Here is a 23,222-nt window from a genome sequence, read left to right as displayed (position 1 = left end):
AGACAAAGTCATACAGTTTTGAAACAGCTTGTGGGTGAGTAAATGATGACACAATTTTCATTTTTGGCTGATTTTCATTTTCATTCCTTTAAGCTGCGTTCACACTGCCACAACTTCCAGTCGCTGCATGTCCTCAGTTCATGAAAGCATTCAGGCTCGGCGTAAACATGACGAGTACCACCGTATGTGCACAGAGACGTATCATGTGTCATAAATTATAGGGAAGTTGCTGACTGACTGCGAAAATGAACCTCTCCTCCATTGCCACTGACTTTCTTCTACAGGATGTAGTGACGGGTCACATGCACTCCACTGACTTGACCTGAAAGTTACTCTTCTTTTGCTTCAAAGGACACCTATTATGCCCCTTTTTACAAGATGTAATATAAGTCTCATGTGTCCCCAGTGTGCCTGTGAAGTTTCAGATCAAAATTCTTAAAGGGATACTCCACAGCTTTTTTTTTTTTTTTTTATCCCCTTAACTAAGATGAGTTGATGCATACCTCTCTCGTCTCAGTGCGTTCAGTTAATCTCTCTGACCCGCGGTGACGATCTGATAGCATTTAGCTTAGCCCACTAAGCCCAGTTCATTCACTATGGTACCAAACACAGATCAAGTCAGAAGCGACCAAACACCTCCACGTTTCCCCTATTTAAATACAGTTACACGAATAGTTGAACGATCAAGTATGATGACATAAAATAAAACGTGGCGCTTTTCTAAGCGGGTTTAAAAGGAGAACTATAATGTATGGCGGAATAGCACTGACTCGGCGCAGTAAAAAGTCACGCCTAAAAAATCCTCTCCTCCTATTGACGGAAATGAGAGAGTGAGGGGGTGATTATTTGATGGATGATTTTTGGGTGTGACTTTTTACTGTGCCGAGTCAAAGTGCTATATTATGCGCTATATTATTAAAAAAGTGCTATATTATTTTATTAAGCAGTGCAAATGAGCTGCTGCTCCCCAGCCCAGAGGGCGGAGCCTTCACAGCTCGTCTGAAACATGATACATCTGTTTGTTTCAACGATCATATCTATCACTGACATGCTCATGTGACTCGCAGTTCTTCATCATCATGAAATATTATCATCTGCATGCATTTTAAAGCCTTATCGTTCTCAACTTAAACACACACACCAGACGCATGCGCACAGAGAGCTGGATGTCGGTGCGTCTGTGAGTAGGCTATTAAACTAGTTTTTCATGTGTTATTGCGATTAAATGCTCACAAGGTTATGTTAGAGGCACCCAAAGTTAATATGAAAACAGTTGATTATGTCTGTGGACACGTGTTGTAGTCGAGTCACCAAAGAAGAGTCCGAGTCGAGTCACCATTACCTGAGCTCGAGTCCCGTGTTCAAGTTCAATTTATTGTGAGGCAAAGCTGAATTTTCATTATCATTCAGTGTCAAATGATCCTTCAGAAATCATTCTAAAATGATGATTCATTATCAAAGTTGGAAACCGTTCTGCTGCTTAATATTTTTTCATAACCTGTGAAACTTTTTTTAGGATGAATAATAAAAAAAGAAAAGAAAAGAAGAAGCAAATGTTTTAAAAATAGAAATCTTTTGTAACAACACTACTGGTATATACAATACTGGTCAGTCATTTTTTTTCTTTCTTAAAAAAAAAATCCATAATTTTATTCAGCAAGGATATTAAATTGATAAAAAAGGGATAGTAAAGGAGATTTATTTTATTTGAAAATGTTTTTATTTTGAATAAATGCAGTTCTTTTCAATGTTTTATTCATCAAATATATTAGGCAGCAGAACTGTTTCCAACACTCATAATAAATCCTCATATTAGAATGATTTCTGAAGGATCATGTGACACTGAAGACTGGAGTAATGATGCTGAAAATTCAGCTTTAATCACAGGAATAAATGATAATTTAAAGTATAATAAATTGAAAACCAAATATTTTATATTGTAATATATCACAATATTAAAAAAAAAAATCTGTATTTTTGACCAAATAAATACAGGCTTGATGAGCAGAAGAAACTTCTTTCAATAACATTACAAATAGTAATGTGTCCAAACTTTTGACCTGTAGTGTATGTAGGCAAATATATTTGAAAGGATTGTTGATTGCTGCTTCCATAGACACCATTGTGTATTTTACAAACTATAAATGTATCGTTTTGCTATAAATTATATGTATTTAAATATCTGAAATTTAAAATAAACATAAGCGGGATTAAGCGCTCAGTGCGTCCGTCTTTGGCTCAAAATTCGCTTACAGAATTTTCAAATGAGTCTAAATAATTTTACAAATTAAATCCAGATGGGATATTGGTGGAACTTAATAAATGAAATATAGATTTTTTTGTACAAGCATTAGTGTTAATGCATTATAAATGACTTTGGAGTAAAGTAGGATGTAAATAATAAAATAGGGCGAGTTATTTTTTTATTGGGCTTTTTAATATTTTGCTATTCCTGTTTTTAAAGGCAGCAGGAGTGGATAAACCAGCAGAGGGAAGAGATTGAGAGGCAGCGGAAACTTCTAGCGAAGCGTAAACCTCCCAGCACACCCTCCTCCCAGAGCCCGACCCCCAACGAGTCCAAACAGAGAAAGACCAAAGCCGTCAATGGAGCTGACAACGACCCCTTCCTCAAGCCCAGCCTGCCTACACTGTGAGAGATTAACACACACAAGCACAAACATACTCCTTTCTTGCCTTCTTAATGTAGACTTCCCAATGTCTTCTAATGTTATTAAAATGAGATCATTGGGATTGTTCTCTGCATTGTTGTCTTCAAAATGGTTGTGTAATTGAAATGCTTCTGTATTGAATATGCAGATTGACTGTGGCAGAGTATCATGAGCAGGAAGAAATCTTCAAACTGAGACTGGGTCATCTCAAAAAGGTTAGCCTCTCTAAACATGCACGTACACACACAGACACACAGACACAGACACACAGACACAGACACAGACACACACACACAGACACAGACACACAGACACACACACACAGACACACACACACAGACACACACACACAGACACACACACACAGACACACACACACACACACAGACACACACACACACACACACACACACACACTCATGAGCATCAGAGTAAGATGGTTAAAAGGCAGTGAGTTGTAGCGTTTGTGCTTCATGTAAATGCAGTCTTGTAGAAATGCTGGTTTAACCTGTATTTTTGTCCTTTAAGTTGAATCTGCCATATACATGAGTATGTTAGTTTGTGCTCAAATGTGTGCTCGTGTGTGTGTGTGTGTGTTAGTGTTGTCTTTGGTAACGAGTCTGTACTGAAATTTTACAATGTGAAGCTTTGAGCGCTGTTGAGGGGAATCATAAACGCCTCTGATTGCCCATTGTGCTCACGCGCTCATCAGATATGTCTGTGATTGGCTACAATGATCAGCGCTTCAAAAACATGTTGTAAATATACATCAATGATGCTCTTCTCCAAGCATTTACACAGATACACACAGGAGTGTTTAAAAGCTGGAATATATCAGCGAACGATCTTTTGTGCTTTCAAATACTCTCGTGTGCTGATCATGGTAGCCAATCACAGACATATCCGATGAGCGCGTGAGCACAATGGGCAATCAGAGGTGTTTACAATTCCACTCGACAATGCTCATTTTTAAAATTTCACTACTGACTTAGTTTTTGTACAGTATACAATTACAATATACAGTTTGTACAGTATAAAAATCATTATGACTATGGGAAGTCTCCACAACGCATAAACCCAACGTGTGTGTGTTCAGGAGGAGGCAGAGATCCAGGCAGAGCTGGAACGGTTGGAGCGCGTGAGGAATCTGCACATTCGAGAACTTAAAAGAATTAACAATGAAGACAGTTCTCAGTATGTCCCGCCCACTTCTTATTATATCTAATTATTTATGAGATCTTAAATATGGGGAATTGATAGAGCAGAGAAACACTGCAGAGTTTGCAGATAACACCTCAGTGCCTAAATATATGTAAATGAAGCACTGCATTAAAGCCACACTCTGCCGTTGTCAGTTATTGCATGTATTTTTTCTATCGGCAGTACACAATAATCAGCGATCAACTTTTGAGAGTGCGCTATTCTGTGCTGAATTAAAAAGTCTGGGTCAACGTTTTCATATGCAGCTTCAGATTTCAGTTTAAAGACAGACTGCACACATGGTCATAAACAATAAAAAACTATGGTTACCACAGGACATTTTTAAAAGGGCATTTAGCGAAGAAAGTAATTATAAAACATACTGATTTTATTATTTTTTATTTTAACTATTGTATTGCCATTTTAGATTTTTCCTCTTTTGGTTTTCTTTTCAACAATTGTGTTTGTTCCAAAATGATCTCAGAATGTCTTAAGTTGTGATAATGTCTGGTGTGTTTGTAGGTTTAAAGACCATCCGACCCTTAATGAACGATATCTTCTCTTACACTTGCTGGGAAGAGGAGGTTTCAGTGAAGTGTATAAGGTATTTCGTTTTTTTAAAATTATTATATGCACTTGTACACTTTCATGCAGTTTGTGTTCTTTTCTGTTTAACACATACTGATCAAATGCTTGGGGTCAGTAAGTTTTTTTTAAATTTATTTAAGAAATGAATGCTTTTATTCAGCAAGGACGCATTACATTGATTGAATAGCAGATTTATGTTTCAAAAAAATGATGTTCAATTGAACTCTATTCATCAAAACATCCTGTAAAAAATATATATCAAAGTTTCCACAAAAATATGAAGCAGAACAACTGTTTTCAACATTGATAATAATCAGAAATGTTTCCTGAGCAGAAAATCAGCATATTAGAATGTTTTCTGAAGGATCATGCAACACTGGTAATATTTCACAATTTAAGAAATTGTGAAAAAAATAAATGTAGTCTTGGTGAGCATAAGAGACTTCTTTCAGATACAATAGCAATGTGCACTAAAGATTTTGTAGTCACCAACAAACCATTTTCACAACCTGATTTACTTCTGTAATCTGACATATTTCGGTGAGAAACCTGTAGAACAAGGCTTGATTTTATTACAAATTATTAGATAATGATACTGTTACATAGTCATTTTAGAAAAATTTGTTCCCAATGGCATTCATGTTATTGTGAACTATTCTCAGCAATACTAGAAATGTGATAACCAGAAACTGATACATGTATACTTATACATTAAAAGTGCACATGCTTAATGCAAACAGCAAATACAATATCATAAGATGCACATTTTCAAAAACATTTTTTTTTTAGCTCTGGCATGAAACACCCAATCACTAGAAAATGAGTAGAGCCCCACTAATAACCTAACTTTTTTTTGTGGTGTCATTTTTTTAATTAACCCTGTTGTATGTTGTCGTGTGAAGGCATTTGACCTGTTTGAGCAGCGATATGCTGCTGTGAAGATTCACCAGCTCAACAAGAACTGGAGAGAGGAGAAGAAAGAGAACTACCACAAGTATGTTGCCCACCTTTTTTTTTTCTTTTCTCTCTCTTCCAAGTTTTTCATGCTCATTTGTTTTGTCCACTCCAGGCATGCCTGTAGAGAATACAGAATCCACAAGCAACTGGACCATCCCAGAATAGTCAAACTTTACGACTACTTTTCTCTGGACACTGACACGTAAGCATTTTCCAAACAGTCTGTTTTGTGCATTTTCTTTGCTCTAGTTTTTGCATCCGGTGTTACAAATGTTGACTTGACGTGTTTTTGTTCTAGATTCTGCACTGTTCTCGAGTTCTGTGAGGGGAACGATCTCGATTTCTATCTGAAGCAACACAAGCTAATGTCTGAGAAAGAGGCTCGCTCCATCGTCATGCAGATAGTCAACGCCCTCCGATACCTCAATGAGATCAAACCACCCATCATCCACTACGACCTGAAACCAGGTGAATGCAACACAAAAATGTATGAATGTATCACAAAAGTCTGACTATGGAGTTGAGGCACGGACAACAGAGTGTGGTTTTAAATTGAGGGAGGAAAGGTACTGATGGCGTGTTCACACTTGGCAGGTTTGGTTCGTTTAAAATGTACCTGGTTTGATTTGCTCTGTTAGTGCGGTTTATTTCAATAAGTGTGAACGCTGCCATCTGAACCCTGGTGCGGTTCGCATGAAATATGAAAGCGACCAAAGACATGTTTACGAACAAAAACAGGACATGATGTTACAATACAATCATCAAAAGAACAAAATTCTCAAGCATGCCTCGTCATAGTTGTGATGTTGCTCATCATAGTTCGGTACTGGCGTCAGAACCGCCTCTCCTTGCAGCAGATCAGAACAGAGGGAGTCCTGCTGCTGTTTTGTCTCCTTTAGACATTTTATAAGCTCTTCATGAGTTCTCAGCTGGTACCTTCATGTGTAGCTACACACATACGAGTGCATTTAGCCCAGCATTAGGGTTGGGCATCGAGAACCGGTTCTAACTTGGAACCGTTTAAAAAAATAAACATGCCATTGGAATCGTTTAGAAAATTTGTTTTCGATTCCGATCTTCGGTTCCAAACGCGCAAGTTTTGGTTTCCATAGTGGCCACCGGATTTCTGGAAGTGCTTGCCACGCCCGCTTGTTCTTGCAGCCATGGAGCACGTGGTACGTGGCGCTCTAAAGTGTGGATTTATTTCACTTTTAAAAAGCATGGATTGGCACAGTGCAATTTAATATCGATACTGAAATATCTGAAACGATTCTCAATTTCTGCAGTATCGATACCAGCTGCGCTCTCCTCTCCGACCGACAGCGAGTTGACACGCACCCGCATATTCTCACTTAGCCCAGTTAAAGGTGCACTATGCAACTTTCCGTCCACTGGAGGGCGCCTATTCTAAACAAAGGCGTAGTTTGATGATGCCAAGTGTGAGTGCAGCATCTTGGGACATGTGGTCTTCACCTCACAGCCGATGGAAAATAGGACTTGGGCAGAAATCACGTTAATAGATGCGGTTATTAACGTTACTGTAGTGTAAAGCAGAGCAGGACAGAGTGTTGTGGAGCTGAGCACGGAATGAATCGGAATTGAGAATCGAAATGAACTGAAATCGAAAGTAAGAATCGGAATCAGAATCGTTCAAATCAAAATGATGCCCAACCCTACCCAGCACACAGCATTAGTTTGGATGTTTAGATCATGAAATATATGCAACAGAAGCCGACCAATCAGGTTTTGAACATATCCCTATGCCTTTAGGTTCAGTGATAAAATGCCAATGTAAACGCTAAGTGCATCAGAACTAAAAAAAAAAATTTTTTTGTCCAAGCCAAACTAACCAAGCGAATGTGTGTGGTAAACAGGAGAAAAAAATGACAAGATATAATAATTATATAATAACAGCCACATGCACAATCATGTCATTGGCGATCTGAAGAGTCGTCTGTGTATCGACATTGGAACAAGACCGGGACTGAAAAATCCGCATAGACCTCTTCCTTTGTGGGCAGAAATAAATAAATAGCAGGATTGAAAAATCCATCTCATCCAGAGCTCTTCTACAGAACATGGCTGTGTCCAAAAGCTGTAAAATGCTAATCAGGTTTTCAACATATCCCTATGCCATAGGCAGCATACAGTGGTACAAAAACAAGGCATGTCCGAATCCAGTAATCGTGTCACATCCTGTCTTCTGAGATCCCCTTATCGGATTGATTTTTGAAGCATAGATGTATCCTTCACTGCCTATGATATCCTTTCTATTCCACAACCCTTGAGCTAAAAGATGGGACATGAAAGTGACATTTGGTGCTCAGTTTGTGTAAATGGACATACCACTCCATTTCTAATGAGAAAGTATTATTTAAGTAATTAAAAGTTCACTTCATCACCAAACCACTCTCTATCTTTTTGTATAACATTAAACTGTTACACAGCCTCAGAGGTCTGTCTAAAATCAGTTTTGTGAGGTACGTTTACGCAAACGCTGCCTGCAGAGTAATTGTCTGATAGGGCAGTGAGCGAGGTAGCCATTCAGCAGCCTCAGCTTTTGGACACAGCCCATGTCCGCTTTCATTCGCACACATGAACTCTTCTCAGAGACTAGTGCAATTCATGTATGGTGTGAATGGTTAATTGGTGCTTCTTTAAAGGATGATTGATTGTTATTTGTGACGTAGACTGTATAGGAAGTGTTTTTTTTTGGGTTGCTCAGGAAATATCCTGTTGGTGGATGGAACAGCTTGTGGGGAGATAAAGATCACAGACTTTGGCCTGTCTAAAATCATGGATGACGACAGCTACGGAGTGGACGGGATGGACCTGACATCACAGGGAGCCGGAACCTACTGGTCAGTGTCCCCAGCTAAAAACAGCGCTTTCTAGTGCATATCACTTCAGTGTTCACTGTTCACCCAAAAACTCATGTCATTTCAAACATTGGAGTGGTCTTATTGATTGGTCTTCATCAGATAAGATGGCAGGATCAGGCAGAATGACAGTAACGTCAACTTTAGATTCTTACATTTCTTAAATCATGTTTCATCATACATGATCCGTTAAAGCAGCACTTGGCAACTTTTGCTCTCGGGGTCCCCCTACAGTTGGGAAAAAATAATGTCCTCAACTACTGTCGTAAGATCAGTCATCCTACAACAGGGGATGCCATCGCGCGTGCATTTGTTGACATGACAACCCTGATAGCCCTGAACTAGTGATGCGCGGGTCGTCTCATAACCCGCGGACACCGTATGTCTATTTAATGGTCGTGGGTGCGGGGCGGGTTGTAAAAATATATACAGTGGTGCGGGGCGGCCAAATAACTTCATAAAAGTGGCGCCGCGGGTTGGTGCAGCACTAACAGTTAACCTGAACACTGCAGGAGGAGTTCACATGCAGGTGTTCTTCTGGCGGCGCGTGTGAAATGTCTTCATCTTAGATACAGTCAGTGGCATATGTTTCAGCATGTCATATGAATATAATTTCATGGGTTTTATTTTTTTCAAACGCCAAATAATCACGATACTCACGTTTACAAGCCAGCGTCATTATACTAGTCTATTGGTTACCGTTTTACAGAATCTATATGATACTTCAGTTCAATGTTTGAGTGGTAGGTAATCACCGTAACAAGCATGACAGCATCGGTCGGGCACGCCTCCTTCAGCTCACGCCGACGAGCAAACGCTGGTCCAATGCTGATCCTCGTCCTGCCTTTAATCCCATCACTTTTTGCTTATTGCTACTCCTTTTGCCAGCAAATTATAATTCAAATTCAAATTATAACAAATGTTCAATTTTTTTTAGGTATTTGCCACCAGAGTGTTTTGTTGTTGGTAAAGAGCCTCCAAAGATCTCTAATAAAGTAGATGTGTGGTCTGTGGGCGTCATCTTCTTCCAGTGCCTGTATGGGCGTAAGGTAAGGCTCTGTGCTGTCTAAGGCCGGCTACACACTGGCTGCGTGGTGTAATTAGGCCTATTTCTGCATTTATGTTAATATAGAGAATTTTTAAACATCAAAATATAATTTATTGATATGTATTCGTGTCATATAAACATGACATATAAACAACTTTTGCTACTCTATTTCGCCTGAAAACGCTTCTAACACACTTGAAAAATAGGCGTCTGTTCTATTTCTGTCATGCACATGGGAGCCGAAATAAAAACGGATACGCCACACAGCCAGTGTGTAGCCGGCCTAAGTCACTTAACTGCAGCCACAGCTATTGATGTCAAACACATTTTAGGATGAAGCATTGAATCTTTTTGTCATTCTGTAGCCATTTGGCCATAATCAGTCCCAGCAAGACATCCTTCAAGAGAACACCATCCTGAAAGCCACTGAGGTGCAGTTTCCTGCCAAACCTGTGGCTAGCAACGAGGCCAAGGTCAGTATTGCGAGTTTGTATGTAAACGTTTGCGTGGAAACGAAAGTCTGAGGTCTTTCTTGTCCTCCGCAGGCGTTTATCCGCCGCTGTCTGGCTTACAGGAAGGAGGACCGCTTTGACGTCCACCAGCTGGGCAGTGACTCGTACCTCCTTCCTCACATGAGACGGTCAAATTCGTCGGGGAACTTGCAGGCCACGCCCGCGAGCCCTGCCTCTTCAGGAATAATCTCCTACTGATCTCATTGGCTGATCGATCACGATTGATGGTTCTGATGGTGATTTCCCTCCCTTCACCACCTCGGGTGGACAGGAAGGGGGAGGAGCTATGTATCAGCTGAAAGGCCGTAGGACACGCCCACAAGGCCACAGTGACTGCCATTGATATTGGGGCAGGAATTGCCAATGTCATTTCCTGTGTGGATCCAGATGTCAGTCAGAGCTAGAACCATTTGAAAATGGATGTTTGTTTTTTACCCAAGGCATTTTGTGGAGTAGATTTGGGAGGGTTGCGCTAACGTTTTAGCTTCTTGTCGATATCCTCCCTGAGCTACGCCTCAGTAAAGGGGTGTTTTGTTTTGTGTAAGTGTGAAATTTAGAGGCAATTAATTGTAGTGTGATTGGAAATAGACGGACGAGTGTTTTAATGTGGCACAAAGGTGTCTGTAAGAATTTTTGTGCGTGTGCATCTGTGAATGGATGTTTTACGCCACAGCGTTATATGTTGGCGGTTCATAACATACGTGTGTTGGTCGCAGATTGCAAGATCTGTGTGTGTGTATGTGTGACAAAATACTGTCTATTTCACTTTAAAGTAACATGTATGAACATTGTCAGCTTATGTTTAAATGAGCGCAATATTTGCAAAATGTGGATGGATGAATCTCACAAAAAATGTCCAGGTCATATTTCACCTCAAAACTAAGTGAATAAATGAATTTAAGGCGTTTTTAGTGCAATTACAGATTTTCGCACAGGTTATATATGTAAAATAACATGGTAAAATGTTACAATAACAAAATAGCATATTTATACAATGATATATGCATACAATGTCTTATTCATGAATTTAATTGGCATAATTTGTCATAATGATGAAATCGGATTATTTGAATTCACACATTTATTTCTTTAGATTTTGGGGTGGAAAATGACCAGGACATGTTCTTGACCAGTTTCATGAGATTTACCTGGGCATCCTGCATGTAGGAGGAGACGCCGTACAGAGTCATCTCAGTAGACCTCCTATAGTGTGTATTTTAATGAATCCAACCCTGTGCAGGTTTTTGTATATTTTCTCAGTTTGTTTGAAGCTTTCGTTGTCTGATTGCAGCATTACCTTGCTGCTACTGATGTTGCTTTTAGTTCTATGATTTACTCAGATTAAGAATCAGACCAAATATAAAACTGATTTACCAGGAAACAGCATGAAAAAAACCTCCATTGTGGTTGTGAATGAGGTGTGTTGCAAGTCTGAGGGTCTGACGTATGTATGTGTGTGTTTGTGTGACGATTCACGGAGCAGACGGAAGGTGGGCCGGACCCCACCCATGATCGTTTAACCCCTTTATGCCCAGACCCAGTGCTGTCATGTTGCTTAGCAATCCTTGCTGATCCCGGAGCCTGAGTCAGGTCAGCATCTCCGAATGACGTGGACCGGACCGCGATCAAACTGTCAAAGCTTCCAGAGTCTGTTTTCAGGGGAAGAATCTTAGCTTTTGTTGTTTCCTCTCTAAATACTCTTTCAACCCCAGAAGCAGTTTTCAGCTCAACATACGGTGATCTGTCTCTAAAGTGCTGCTGCGATTGTAGAGAATGTAGCCAAAAGAGAAATAAACATTTTGAAAATATTTGGATACAAGTGCTTTCTTTTCTTTGGTGTGTTTGTGGTGACTGATTTTTTTTATTTGACATTTTCTTGTGATATCATAGGTATTGTTGTTAGTGCCAGTGTTGTTTGCTTTCAGGGCTCCTGCTGGACAGAATTACAACTTGGCCTACATTTAACAGACAAGTTAAGTCTGCAACTGGCCAGTGAATATACCAGCTGAGTGTAATTACTGAAAATTAAACAAACAAAAGAAAAACATTAAAGCATGGGTGACAAAACCCTGATTTATATTTTGATATATATATCATATCTCTCTCTTTCTCGATATAGATATAATGTGTGTATATGTATGTATATATATATGATATATAGCCACTTCCATTATATTCTTATTACACACATTTTGTAACTTTGGTCAGAGCATCTCCAAAACTGCAGCTGTTGTGGGCTGTTCCCGGTCTGCAGTGGTCAGTATCTATCAAAAGTGGTCCAGGAAAGGAACAGTGGTGAACCGGCGACAGCGGCCTAGGCTCATTGATGTACGTGGGGAGCAAAGGCTGGCCCATGTGGTCTGATCAAACAGATGAGCTACTGTAGCTCATAATGATCAACCCCCAGTCCACCACCAAAAGCGGCAACAGTGTGCATGAGCATCAGAACTGGACCACGGAGCAATGAATGAAGGTGGCCTGGTCTGAAGAAGCCAAGCGGATGGAGGCAGTTTAATGTTTTGAAAATTGGAAACCTTGGGTCCTGCCTTTCATGTGGATGTTACTTTGACACGTACCACCTACCTAAGCACTGTTGCAGACCATGTACACCCTTTCATGGAAATGGTATTCCTTGGTGACTGTGGCCTCTTTCAGCAGGATAATGCTCCTGCCACAAAGCAAAAATGGTTCAGAAATGGTTTGAGGAGCACAACAATGAGTTAAAGGTGTTGAATTGACCTCTAACTCCACCGATCTCAATCCAATCGACCATCTGTGGGATGTGCAGAACAAACAGGTTTAATCCATAGACACCCCAGCTCACTAACTGCAGGACTTAAACAATCTGCTGCTAAAATCTTGGTGCCAGATACCACAGCACACCTTCAGGAGTCTCTAGTGGAGTCCATGTCTCAAAGGGTCAGGGGTGTTTTGGCACAATAAGGAAGACCAACACAATATTAAGTCATAATGTTACGTCTGATCGGTACATATATATATATATATATATATATATATATATATATATATATATACACATTCTTTGTATGCATGTGTAGATTTTAATATGCATTGGTGTCTTGATCATCTGACGCTATCACATACACTATGCCCTCTTAATATGAGCAATAACTACTGAAAACCTCATCACTTGACCATATTAAAAAATAAGGCACTGTAGTGACATAACTGCACTTAATACAAACTATTTATACTTAACTATGTAATAGATGTAGTCAATTCATAAATCACTTGTAGTTGATTCAATTAATTCATGCATTTTGATTCAACAGACAGAAACAGTAATAGTGTAAAACTGGGTAGTTTATTGCTTGTGTTTGTTTGAATTAGAGATTCCTTCACACTTCAAACTGCACAAGCGCACATTCAGCCCTGCAGCACATCTGAATTGTGTTTCCTTTCATCCTGAAGGCAGAGCTACCTTACAGAGGGTGTGTGAGCGAGAGAAACAGAGGCCCAGAGCCCAGTCTGACCACATATAAAGGGGTTGAGAAAATCAAAGCATTTGAAATGTGGTGCAAAGAAAAAAAAAGGCCAGACGTTACATTGTAAAATCACATAGCGATTGGTAATTACAGGGAATGCTATACTAACGTTTGATTACATGATATACAGAAAGAAAAAGCATGAGACAGCACAGATTCTGAGGAGAGTGCAAACCAGACATACAACAGTCACTTTTTTTCTAATGTATGTTTTAATATTAGATATCTGTCCACAAGCTCATTACTCTCTGACCTCGGCCACTGGTGTCTCTCAACAGAACCGTGTTGATCTCTGTGTGTTTGCACACTGGAATCTTTTTGTACTGAATAAATACAATAGACATACAGAGGGACGCCCTCCAGCCACGGTCGGGTTGTTACGAGGACTCCGGGGCCGCCTGTGCATCCGTCGTCTGCTGTGAGAGGGTCTCAGTGGGAACAGGCCTCTCTGAGGGCGTGTCTTTGACCGCAGGGTTAGGCGTGGCATCCAGTATGAGCGCTGGAGTTTGCACGCTCGCTAAGGAGACGGGCGGTACGAAGTCAGATGGCGCCAGGGAAGATGGCAGCGTGACCCCTGGCATGCTGGGAAGTGTGGAAGATAGAACGGTGTGCATGGGAAGAGGAGAGATGCCAGGCAGGTTCAGAGGAGGAAGAGGGGGCAAACCTACAGAGAGCATTTGTATTAGTGTTATTAAATCATCACCACATTACTTTGCATCAAGATTACTGCTTTTTTGCCCCCAAATTTAAAACCACATAAAATGGAAAACTTTGGTAATACCATTTAAGACATTTAAAAGGGTGATATTAGCCTGACGTCGTCATACTCAATTCAAGTCTGAATATGAGTCTGAAACTGCTCCATTAGGGTTGTAATTATGGGGCGTGTTTCAACCGAACCAGGAAAGACCTCAATTGGATAGACCTACAACCAATCAGAGCAACGGAGCAACGCATATAACGTTAGTTGTCAAATGTCAACAGAACTTAACTGCACTGTATTGTCAAGTCTGCGTTTTTTCCGTGGGTTGAAGCGACTTCAATTTTGTGATATATAGACCCAGGAATGCTAATTTTAGCAGGCAACCTTGCCAAAATAACATTTTACCACCCCAAATGCTATTTTTTCCAGAGAACCCCATCCAAAAAGCTATTGTTTAGGGCAAGTAGTTGGTGGGTTTTGTTGTACAAAACTTGCCAACCCTGTCTGCACGCACAATGGAATAAACAATCTTTGCTGGTGTTGTGAAAAAAGTATAATTTAAGGATACATCACAAGAGTACTTACCAACACGATCATCATTTCTGAGAGAAATAGTGAAGGCGAATGCATATACCAACAAGTTCTCCGTTTAGGATTAGAACAAATTACACCAAGCTACTTTGATGATGGGGATAATTAAAGTTACTGTTTATCATCTGTCCATCATCGTCTAAAGCCCACTCTGACAATTGCATTGGTCTGAACAGTTTCTGTTCGGGCAGAGTTACTCCTCTGTGCATTAAGTCCAGACCGAACTGCCTGAGCTCAAATGTTGTGGGCAGGGCTGAGTTCGGCTGGCATCCAGGCTAGGGTGATATAATATTAATAATGGGAATATTATAATACCTTTTTTTTAAAGGGGTGATGAATTGAGAAATCAACTTCCCCTTGAGCTTTTGATTTATAAACGGTCATGATAATATAAGATTATCCTGTAAGTTTCAAAGCTGAAAATTTCCTTTATAGTCAAAGAAAAGGCTTTATAGACACCAGGCCCAGAAAACAATCGTGAGCTTCATCCTAACGTCATCGCGCGACAAAACACCTGTCTCTACAGAACGTGTAATTCAGTAACCCCACCCACCGACTCCATGGAGCTGTTCGGATCACTAGCCAGCAGCAATAAACATGCCGAAGAAGATAGCAAGATACTATGGAAGAACACAGCTTCCTTCAGATCATAATATTAGGAATGTGTGATACTTCATTTATTTTAACATTTATTTTGTACCAGTAATAGTACTAGTCCCAGGGCTGTATCAGACAGGCTACCAAAACGTACGCCTGTCGGCAGAATTTTTTTCTTGATCTGGGTGTGTGTGTACACGCGTTTTGCGCTTATATCGACCGATCGTGCGGGCCATGTAATACAATCACGGGTGGATGAGAAATGCATTGTGTTTGTTTGATAAAGACAAGTTGCAGTCGCCGCTTTCAAAATAATCTCTCCCTCATGGGATCTGAACTGACACTGGGGGATAGATATGACAGCGGAGCTGAAGCTCATTAAATATGCAAATCTTATCCAATCCTAGCCGTGGGCGTTTACTTCCAAGTCTCCATTGCAGCACGACCATCAAAACCCAGCATTCAAAATAGAGCCTCAAAACCAGTGTAAAAACTAGCCTATTACTTATTAGTTATGATGTTTTTGAATGTAAAAACCACACAAACGTCATTAGTTGACCTCAGACAACAGTATAAAAAAAAGAAAAAAAGCCAGTTCATGACACCTTTAACTTTCTTTAGTGTGTAATGTTGCTGTTTGAGCATAAGGGTCTGCAAAGTCTCTAAGTCATTCCATCAGGAGTTATTTTCTATATTAGTGTGCACTGTTTCTGAACCCTCAGAAATGCATCGTTTGTAGTCTTGAGTTTGCATTGAGTGTAATTTTGATTTCCATTTATAACTTGCTCACTTCAAATACTCTGATACCACAGCAAAAACTACTAGCCAAACTAATAAAAGTTAAAACATTATTAAATGAAAGTGAAGTTTCAGTAAAAAAGAACAAATGCACTAATTACAATCATAGATGAATACTATATAATAAATTTACAAATAAACTAAGGTCTAACTGTAGTATTCATTTCAGGTACAGAAATGTAATAAATGTAGAGATGACACTATGATCACTGTATACATTTAATTTAGCTAAATCTTGTGTTTTATTGTTTGATTAACATCAATGACAGAACAGCAGGTATTTATAGTCTGCTGTCACTTTAAGAGCTAATGCGCGGATCCGATATGATGATACACATCCGATATCTTTCTCAACTCTCCACGTTCACTTTTGACACAACCGACTGTATTTTTATGTGTTAATACTTGCCAAGAAGGTTATTTTGACACAATTTTGTGTGTGTGTGTCCATCCACGCTTGGAAGAGGAATAAAGTCTGAAGCGCTTCGGGTGTGCGCACAGATAACAGCGTACAACTACCAAATTAAATTCTCCTCTGCCTGTTCCAGTGCTGGACTTTAAAATCTATTGAATGTGTAAACTAGCAACACTAAATACGTGCAAATGATAACCTTTCCCTGCCCAAGTGGCCGGTTCTTGGTCAGAACAAGCTGTAATACGGTATATAATGTATAATAATGTATACCTGCAGTATTATGAGGTAACCCAGTGATTCCAGCTAAAGATACAGCGCTAAGGTCCGGTAATGGTAGATTAAGGTTTGGGAGGTTAGGCAAGTTTGGCAGGGGAGGGAGACCAGATGGTAAGGACATCAAACCTGCAAGCACAAAATAAAAATCATTCACACAACAAAGAACGTGAAAAGAAACTTTTCTTCCAGCTTTGATTAATTTCAGAGAAGTAAGTGCATGTTCTCTACCTGGTACAGTTGTGGAGGGGTTGACAATGGGAAGGGTACCCAACCCTGGGGTCACCTGAGTGGGCAGCAGAGGAACTGTAGGAACACCTGCAGAAAATGACAATATTTGCATTATATTAATATCATAAATTATGACGATTTAGAAAAAAATGAATTACAGAATAAACGTTGTTGATATTTCACCTGTGTGGAGCTCGCTGGGCATTGAGGGCGGGGCAGAGCTGAGTGACAGGCCCGACAGACTGTCCTCAAGCCCTGTGGGAACGGACTGCGACACAGGGGGCGGAGTCACTGCAGACAGCTGAACCTACCCCAAAACAGCATGGAATTAAAATGGCTGACCAAATATATTCAAATACACCATGCGAAACACGCATGCATACACTAACCTCTGTGAAACCATCTTTCAGCGGGCTGACGGGTTCACTAGGGGTGTGTCCGGGAAAGCTAATTTTCTTGCCCTCTTCGAAGGGCCGAGTAGGGATTCTGTGCAGGTAACCATAGCCGATGCCACAGCCAAGACTGAATGGAGAAAAATAATCATGTCAGACATGCACACAGATGCAGGAATCAGAAGAACAAGATAGATTCACACACCTGCCCTCTCCACCCCAGGCACTGTTGGGCGTAATGACCACTTCTCTGCAGTTGTCCGTGTCGGTGTTGTAGACGTAGAGTTTAAGGCCTTTGCCCTCATGGGTTTCTATCAATGAGAATAAGTCCTCTGACTGGAGACAGAATGGAGATAGCAGACACGGAATGAAAAAAATAATCGCTTAAAAAATGTATCTTGATTTTTGTGTGTGATGTATTCTACATTGTTGCAAGTTCTGCTGATTTGTTACTAAAATAATCTAATCTAACTGGCTAAAGGAAATAAGGATCTGGTCATTTTGCACAAAAGGCCTTGTTACAGTCCCGAACACAAAAAATATTCTCATCGCTTCAGAAAATTATTGTAGAGCCCCTGTAGTAAGATGGGCTTTGTAACGATGTCTTTATGGGTCTTGAGAGTGGAAATGAGATTGCTGTCAATGGAGGCCTTTCTGAGCCATCGGGCTTCAACAAAAATATCTTCATTTGTGTCCCGAAGATGAGGTCTTACGGGTGTCGAATGACATTGGACGCAATTTGAAATCTGAGACTTTGTTTATTATCAATAGTAAATAGCAATTTTCTCACAATTTACAAATAGTTGGACATTTGGGATTATTGGCCGAATGGTTGCCTAATGGAATACTAGCCTAATGGCTTTTGGATATTTTACTGCAAAATACTACATAGTGCACCTTTAAGCAAATTTTTCAGTGTACAGTTTTGTTGTTGTGTTTTTCATAAATAATAACAATAATAATGAACCATCATTCAAGCAATTGCCACCCCCGAATTGGTGGTAATTCTAAAGAGAATGTAAAATGCCCAGAGCCATTCCTAATTGTGTCCATTGGCGCGGTGCAGAGCGAGTGCTTTCAGTTTATTCCTATGGAAGCTCAACTTCCAAAGGAATTTTTTGAAAACACTCATCTGCTCAGCACCATTATGATTGCCCATGCACATCTAATTAATTTAAAATTGAGGTGCAAAAGAGGGAACTCCAACGTCATCCCCCTCCCGATAATACCGGTATTACCACACAACTGCTGTGAAAATTTATGCGGTGAGGGAATTTCCTCACAATCATAATTCTGATTTATATTTTAGATGCAAAGAGTTATATTAATTGACAATTTATCCAAAATTCTAGTACATGTCTGAGATGTCTTTGCACAATTATCATGAAGTATGAAAAGAGTTTGTGATGTGAATGAGAGAAATGTACCTCATTCATGACTGTGTCTGCTCCGATGATGTAATCTGTGTGTGGTCTTAATCCTGCTAATGCCGCTGGAGAATTTGGTTCCACTTCCTACAAAACAAGTGAAGAAAGGGAGTCAAGGATTGCCTTACATCTTAAAACTCGACCGACCAGTCTGTTTTACAAGAACACACCCTTTTCAAACACCATGCTGAATTATGGCTAATTGATCAAAAGTTACTGATAAAGACAAGCCTTTATGCATACCTTGAAAAAAAAAAAACATTGGCTTGAAATCAAAACACGGAAGGTAATAGATGACCACCAGCCAATGAGATTCCGTTTGCGCATTAGTCCCGCCCACTACAGGAAAAACCCCATATCTTTTGGTTGCGTGTCCTTAAAGGGGGTACTTCAGCACTGGGAAGATGAATCTGTATTTAAACTGGGTCATTAAAGTAGTAGAAATTTTATTATTTTTGAATTTGGTTCTTTCTAGACTGAGATAAGACAGAAAATGTATTTTTGTATCATGGGAATAAAAGTCAAAAATTCCCAGAATGCTTTGCTGCCCTATGAGGCCACTCCCAAAGTCACAGCTACTGAATCACTGATCACTTTCTCACCACCGCGTTCATCTTCCTAAAATCAGTTCAGTTAGAGAACAGACACTACAATTGAAAACTGAACGTGTCTGTTCAATATAATGTGATTTGGCCGCTGAGGGAGTGTTACAAACGCTGCAGGAGTCAGATAACATTCACCGTGATGAAAGAGCTGAATGAGCTCTCGTAATGAGAGCTGAGGTAAATGCATAGACTGTAAAAAAATATGGACGTAGTGTCCGTGACGTCACCCATAGGATTCTGATAAGCCGTTCTGAAGCTTAAAGTATGGGCGAGCTGGGCGTTGCCATCTTGTGAGCGAGTCAACGCGTGTCACTCTTGGATAACAGAAAATGGGCAAAAAGGCGGGATGTGCGCGGAGCTGAGGTGACGCAATAACTATAGACGGCGGATAAATGGCTATCCACTTGTAACCACGCCCTTAATTATGCAGAAACTTAAGGCTTTATATAACGGAAACGAATGAGTTATAAAAAAATTCACCCCCCTCAGAGTTGTCATGAAGATCAAAATTAGCATTATAAGCCAAAACCACAATTTGTACCAGGCTGTAAACATGTTTTTTTCTGCTTTAAAGTTGAGAATTTTAATATGGGGCTCAATGAGATTCTGCTCCCTTCTGGAGCCTGCCTCTAGTGGCCAGTTAAGGAATTACAGTTTACATTACTTCCGTATTGGCTTCAAGAGAGATCGCGGGAGGTTGCCGCTTGGGTAAATGCGACCGCGCTCGCAGCAGTAGTTCTCAGCGCGTGTTCAGTCTGGCTCACTTTAAGTTCATCCCTTTGGAAGCTTAACTTTTAATAGAAATTAATTTTAAAAGTTGAAACTCACTTTGCAAATGAAAATATATCTATGCTAAACTCATTCACTGGTGAGTAAAATCTAAGCATTTATTAGCCAATGGCTAATGATAGATATTATTTAATCACCCAGAGTAAAGATTTATGCACATTGTAGAGGATTGTATGAGCAAAAATCAAATGCTACCACACCCTTAGAAAACATGCAGCGTAGACAACACATTCCAGCAGCTTTCTTTGATCACATTTCCCCACTCTTTCATTTACTCACCAAAACATGCCAGACGTTCTCATTGGCACCCTCAAAGCTGCAAAAGCGGATGCTGACCCCCAAAAGACCCTGGCCGCCCCACATGTTGCTAGGAGTAACAGTGGCTTCCCGCAGCTCGAGGGTTTTGCTGCTGTACACCAGCATCTTCACAGGTTTCTCAACGCTAGCCTTCAGTATGTCTTTCAGTGTGTCATTATCCTTGTTCTATAGATGAGCGGAAAAACAAGACAGTAAACAGCAACAAACATACTATGTAGAATTGTGTAAAATGATGCTATATAATAATACGGTATACCATGCTCTATATCATATAAAATAAATGGCAAACACATACTTACAGTTTAAATTGTACCAGGCATGCATATATCAATGTTTTACAATGGCTTTACATGTGGTTCGTCCAATTAGATTTCAATTAGATTTCAAAAGTCAGTTTTACTGTTTCAACTGAGTCTCATAAGAATTAGATAATACCAGACAAATATAGAATTCATTGATTGGCATTTTTCAACCATTTTTCCATTTAAAGTACTAACCCCAGTTCATATAAGGCAAATTGTGTGTGTCTTTATCCATTTCTCACGTTTATAACCCAAAAACACTGGATGACGCTCAATGAATAGTCAGTTTACTGATGAGATGATGGATGACCAATGCACCATGTGCAACAAACCTACCAGTCTGGTGTTGTTGATGGACACAATGAAGTCAAAGAAGGGTTCGAGACCTGCTCTGTGCCCGGGAGAATTCTCCTGCACCTGCATAATAGAGAAACGAGCCTGATTATACCATAACATTAATTTATGTATGTTATACATTCCAAACATCATTCCAAACATCAATATATTCTAGCACAACTCTAAACTAGCATACATGATCATGAAATAATGCTCTGCGTATAAGGAAAATGTCAAAGTTAACCTTTCTATCAGATTCTTGACTGAGATGTCAACCTCCAAAATAAAATTGGTTTTGCATCCATGCATATACCCAATTAACAAAATGCTGCTCTTACACACGTTATGCTTTTTTCTAGGCAAATTGCTTTAGTTTAGGTTAATTTGAGTTATGAGAGATGAAAACTGAACATTTTTACAGTGAAGCATAATGACATGTAGTAAGTAAGCTTCTTCAACAGCCCATCCAAAAAATAATAACATGGCGCAGTACGATAAATAAACACATGCATATTTAAAGGTTATCCGTCTTTGCATGTCAAATGCACAAAATAAATCTCTTGACATTTAAAAGCAGACATTTTCATTTAGCCACATTAGCATTTAGCCATTGTCAGCAGGCCGCACTGATGTCCCCGGCCTCGATTTGAACATCCCGCTGCCTGACAGTCGCGATCTACCGCATGAGTGAAAAAGAGAGAGCCCGACTGAGCGGACGCGTCTGTAAAACACACTCACTCTGAGAACGTGATAGCCCTCCGAACCACCTCCTGGAATTTCCACGCTCTGTGATCCCCCCATGATCCCCGCTTCGTGTCACCTACGAGAATATTGTCCGTTTTATTTTATTTTCTACCAGCTACCGGTTTTGTGGACAGACACGTCGGAGTCTCCAAAGGATGCGCGCGACGGCGGTGAATGACGTGGCAGCGCAAGAAGGAGGGTTCGTGCTTATGTGGCGTACAGGTGAGAGACTGCAGCACACACACGGGTATTTTTCATAATATGTACCAGTGAAGCATTGTCTATTTCTTATTTGTAAGTTTAAAGAATGTAAACGGTGGGATATGCAAACCATATCGCTAGAATACACGGGACGGGAGCAATGTCGGATTCCTGAACGAATCGTTCGTTTGAGTCGGATCATTTCAATCAATCGGTCCACAAACGATTCGTTCACGTATTCAAATTAAAAAATAACCCACTCTCCTAAAAATAATAATAATAATAATAATACAAATTATATATAATATATAAGAATTTATTATATTCTTCTATAAAGATTAGATTAAAATGTTATAATGTGGATGTATTTGCTGAATAACATTAAATTATCATTAAAGACATTGTACTTTTTGTACAAAAGTAATTGTGAAGACTTAAATGTAGACACTGCTTTTTGTGTCTTTATCAGCTTTTCCATATGGGTAGCCTACTAGCTGGCCCTAATGTCACAAACATCTATGCTAGCTTCATTTCTGTAGGGTAAATCTATTTAATGAATGAATCATAGGAATTAATGCCCTCTCTACACGTTGCTCTGGTCTTCGTCAACAGCCGCTTGCATCACCTGCTGGTGAGGTCGACCATCTATGAGGTCGACTAACAGCAGATGGAGATTATGCTCGGCAATCTACTGCTATTCCTGCAGTATTGAAACAATCCCGGATGTGCATAGTTAATTAATGGCAATGCATTTTTTTTCTTCAAGTAGGCCTAGTAGAATTGAACAATATTTTTTTGTTTTTTGTTTTGTTAAAAAAAACATTTGGCATTATCTTACTTGCATAGTTTTACTAAAGATGAGCATAACCCCACCCCATGTGCAGATTAACATATTTTTCCCCCCGCTTACAAACATTCGAACATTTAAATTAAATAAAACGCCAAAAAATAAAAATAACTGGTTAGGTTATATGATTTCCTTTAAAAGTCCAAATATACCAGCATCAGTTTACACCGTAGAAAGATATCTATTTCTCCGACAACCGGAAAAAAGCTTTCTTTGGCTACATATTTGATTCTGTCATAGGTTTCAGTGTGTAGCCTACTGTTTTTTTTACTAGGGAGTTGATTGAGACGCACC

The 23,222-nt window shown here is 39.8% G+C and overlaps 2 protein-coding genes across 3 annotated transcripts in view; one reads left to right on the top strand and one right to left on the bottom strand.

The window, feature by feature from the left end:
- The window catches only part of tlk1b (tousled-like kinase 1b), a 28,227-nt gene extending 16,566 nt beyond the window's left edge, over window positions 1-11,661 (top strand). For both annotated transcript variants that reach the window (XM_067458907.1, XM_067458908.1), the window contains exons 12-22: window positions 2,465-2,650; window positions 2,818-2,884; window positions 3,766-3,863; window positions 4,392-4,473; window positions 5,360-5,451; window positions 5,527-5,616; window positions 5,713-5,882; window positions 8,140-8,275; window positions 9,231-9,342; window positions 9,707-9,814; window positions 9,887-11,661. In XM_067458907.1, the coding sequence (XP_067315008.1) occupies window positions 2,465-2,650; window positions 2,818-2,884; window positions 3,766-3,863; window positions 4,392-4,473; window positions 5,360-5,451; window positions 5,527-5,616; window positions 5,713-5,882; window positions 8,140-8,275; window positions 9,231-9,342; window positions 9,707-9,814; window positions 9,887-10,051 (1,306 nt within the window). In that variant the 3' untranslated portion in view covers window positions 10,052-11,661. The remainder of the gene's footprint in view (window positions 1-2,464; window positions 2,651-2,817; window positions 2,885-3,765; window positions 3,864-4,391; window positions 4,474-5,359; window positions 5,452-5,526; window positions 5,617-5,712; window positions 5,883-8,139; window positions 8,276-9,230; window positions 9,343-9,706; window positions 9,815-9,886) is intronic.
- Window positions 11,662-13,159: 1,498 nt separating this feature from the next.
- Window positions 13,160-22,146, bottom strand: gorasp2 (golgi reassembly stacking protein 2). The gene is made up of 10 exons (XM_067458905.1): window positions 21,875-22,146; window positions 21,137-21,217; window positions 20,460-20,663; window positions 18,787-18,873; window positions 17,565-17,695; window positions 17,357-17,489; window positions 17,151-17,274; window positions 16,968-17,054; window positions 16,734-16,865; window positions 13,160-14,023 (listed from the first exon to the last, which is right to left on the bottom strand). The coding sequence occupies exons 1-10, from the start codon at window positions 21,935-21,937 to the stop codon at window positions 13,737-13,739; spliced, it is 1,329 nt and encodes a 442-aa protein (XP_067315006.1). The 5' UTR covers window positions 21,938-22,146; the 3' UTR covers window positions 13,160-13,736.
- Window positions 22,147-23,222: the final 1,076 nt, after the last annotated feature.

The sequence above is a fragment of the Pseudorasbora parva genome, chromosome 12 (assembly GCF_024679245.1).
Source record: "Pseudorasbora parva isolate DD20220531a chromosome 12, ASM2467924v1, whole genome shotgun sequence".
Taxonomy (NCBI): Eukaryota; Metazoa; Chordata; class Actinopteri; order Cypriniformes; family Gobionidae; genus Pseudorasbora; species Pseudorasbora parva.
Note: the sequence above shows the minus strand (reverse complement) of the source record. Positions and strands in the feature narration are given on the sequence as shown.

What these genes read in the sequence shown, in the direction of transcription:
- gorasp2 (XM_067458905.1), bottom strand. Translation starts at nt 21,937, where the DNA reads ATGGGGGGATCACAGAGCGTGGAAATTCCAGGAGGTGGTTCGGAGGGC. An exon ending in TGAAAGATGGTTTCACAGAG is followed by an intron (nt 17,275 to 17,356) that starts GTTAGTGTATGC and finishes GTTTTGGGGTAG; the next exon opens with GTTCAGCTGTCTGCAGTGAC. An exon ending in GCCCAGCGAGCTCCACACAG is followed by an intron (nt 17,055 to 17,150) that starts GTGAAATATCAA and finishes CATTTTCTGCAG; the next exon opens with GTGTTCCTACAGTTCCTCTG.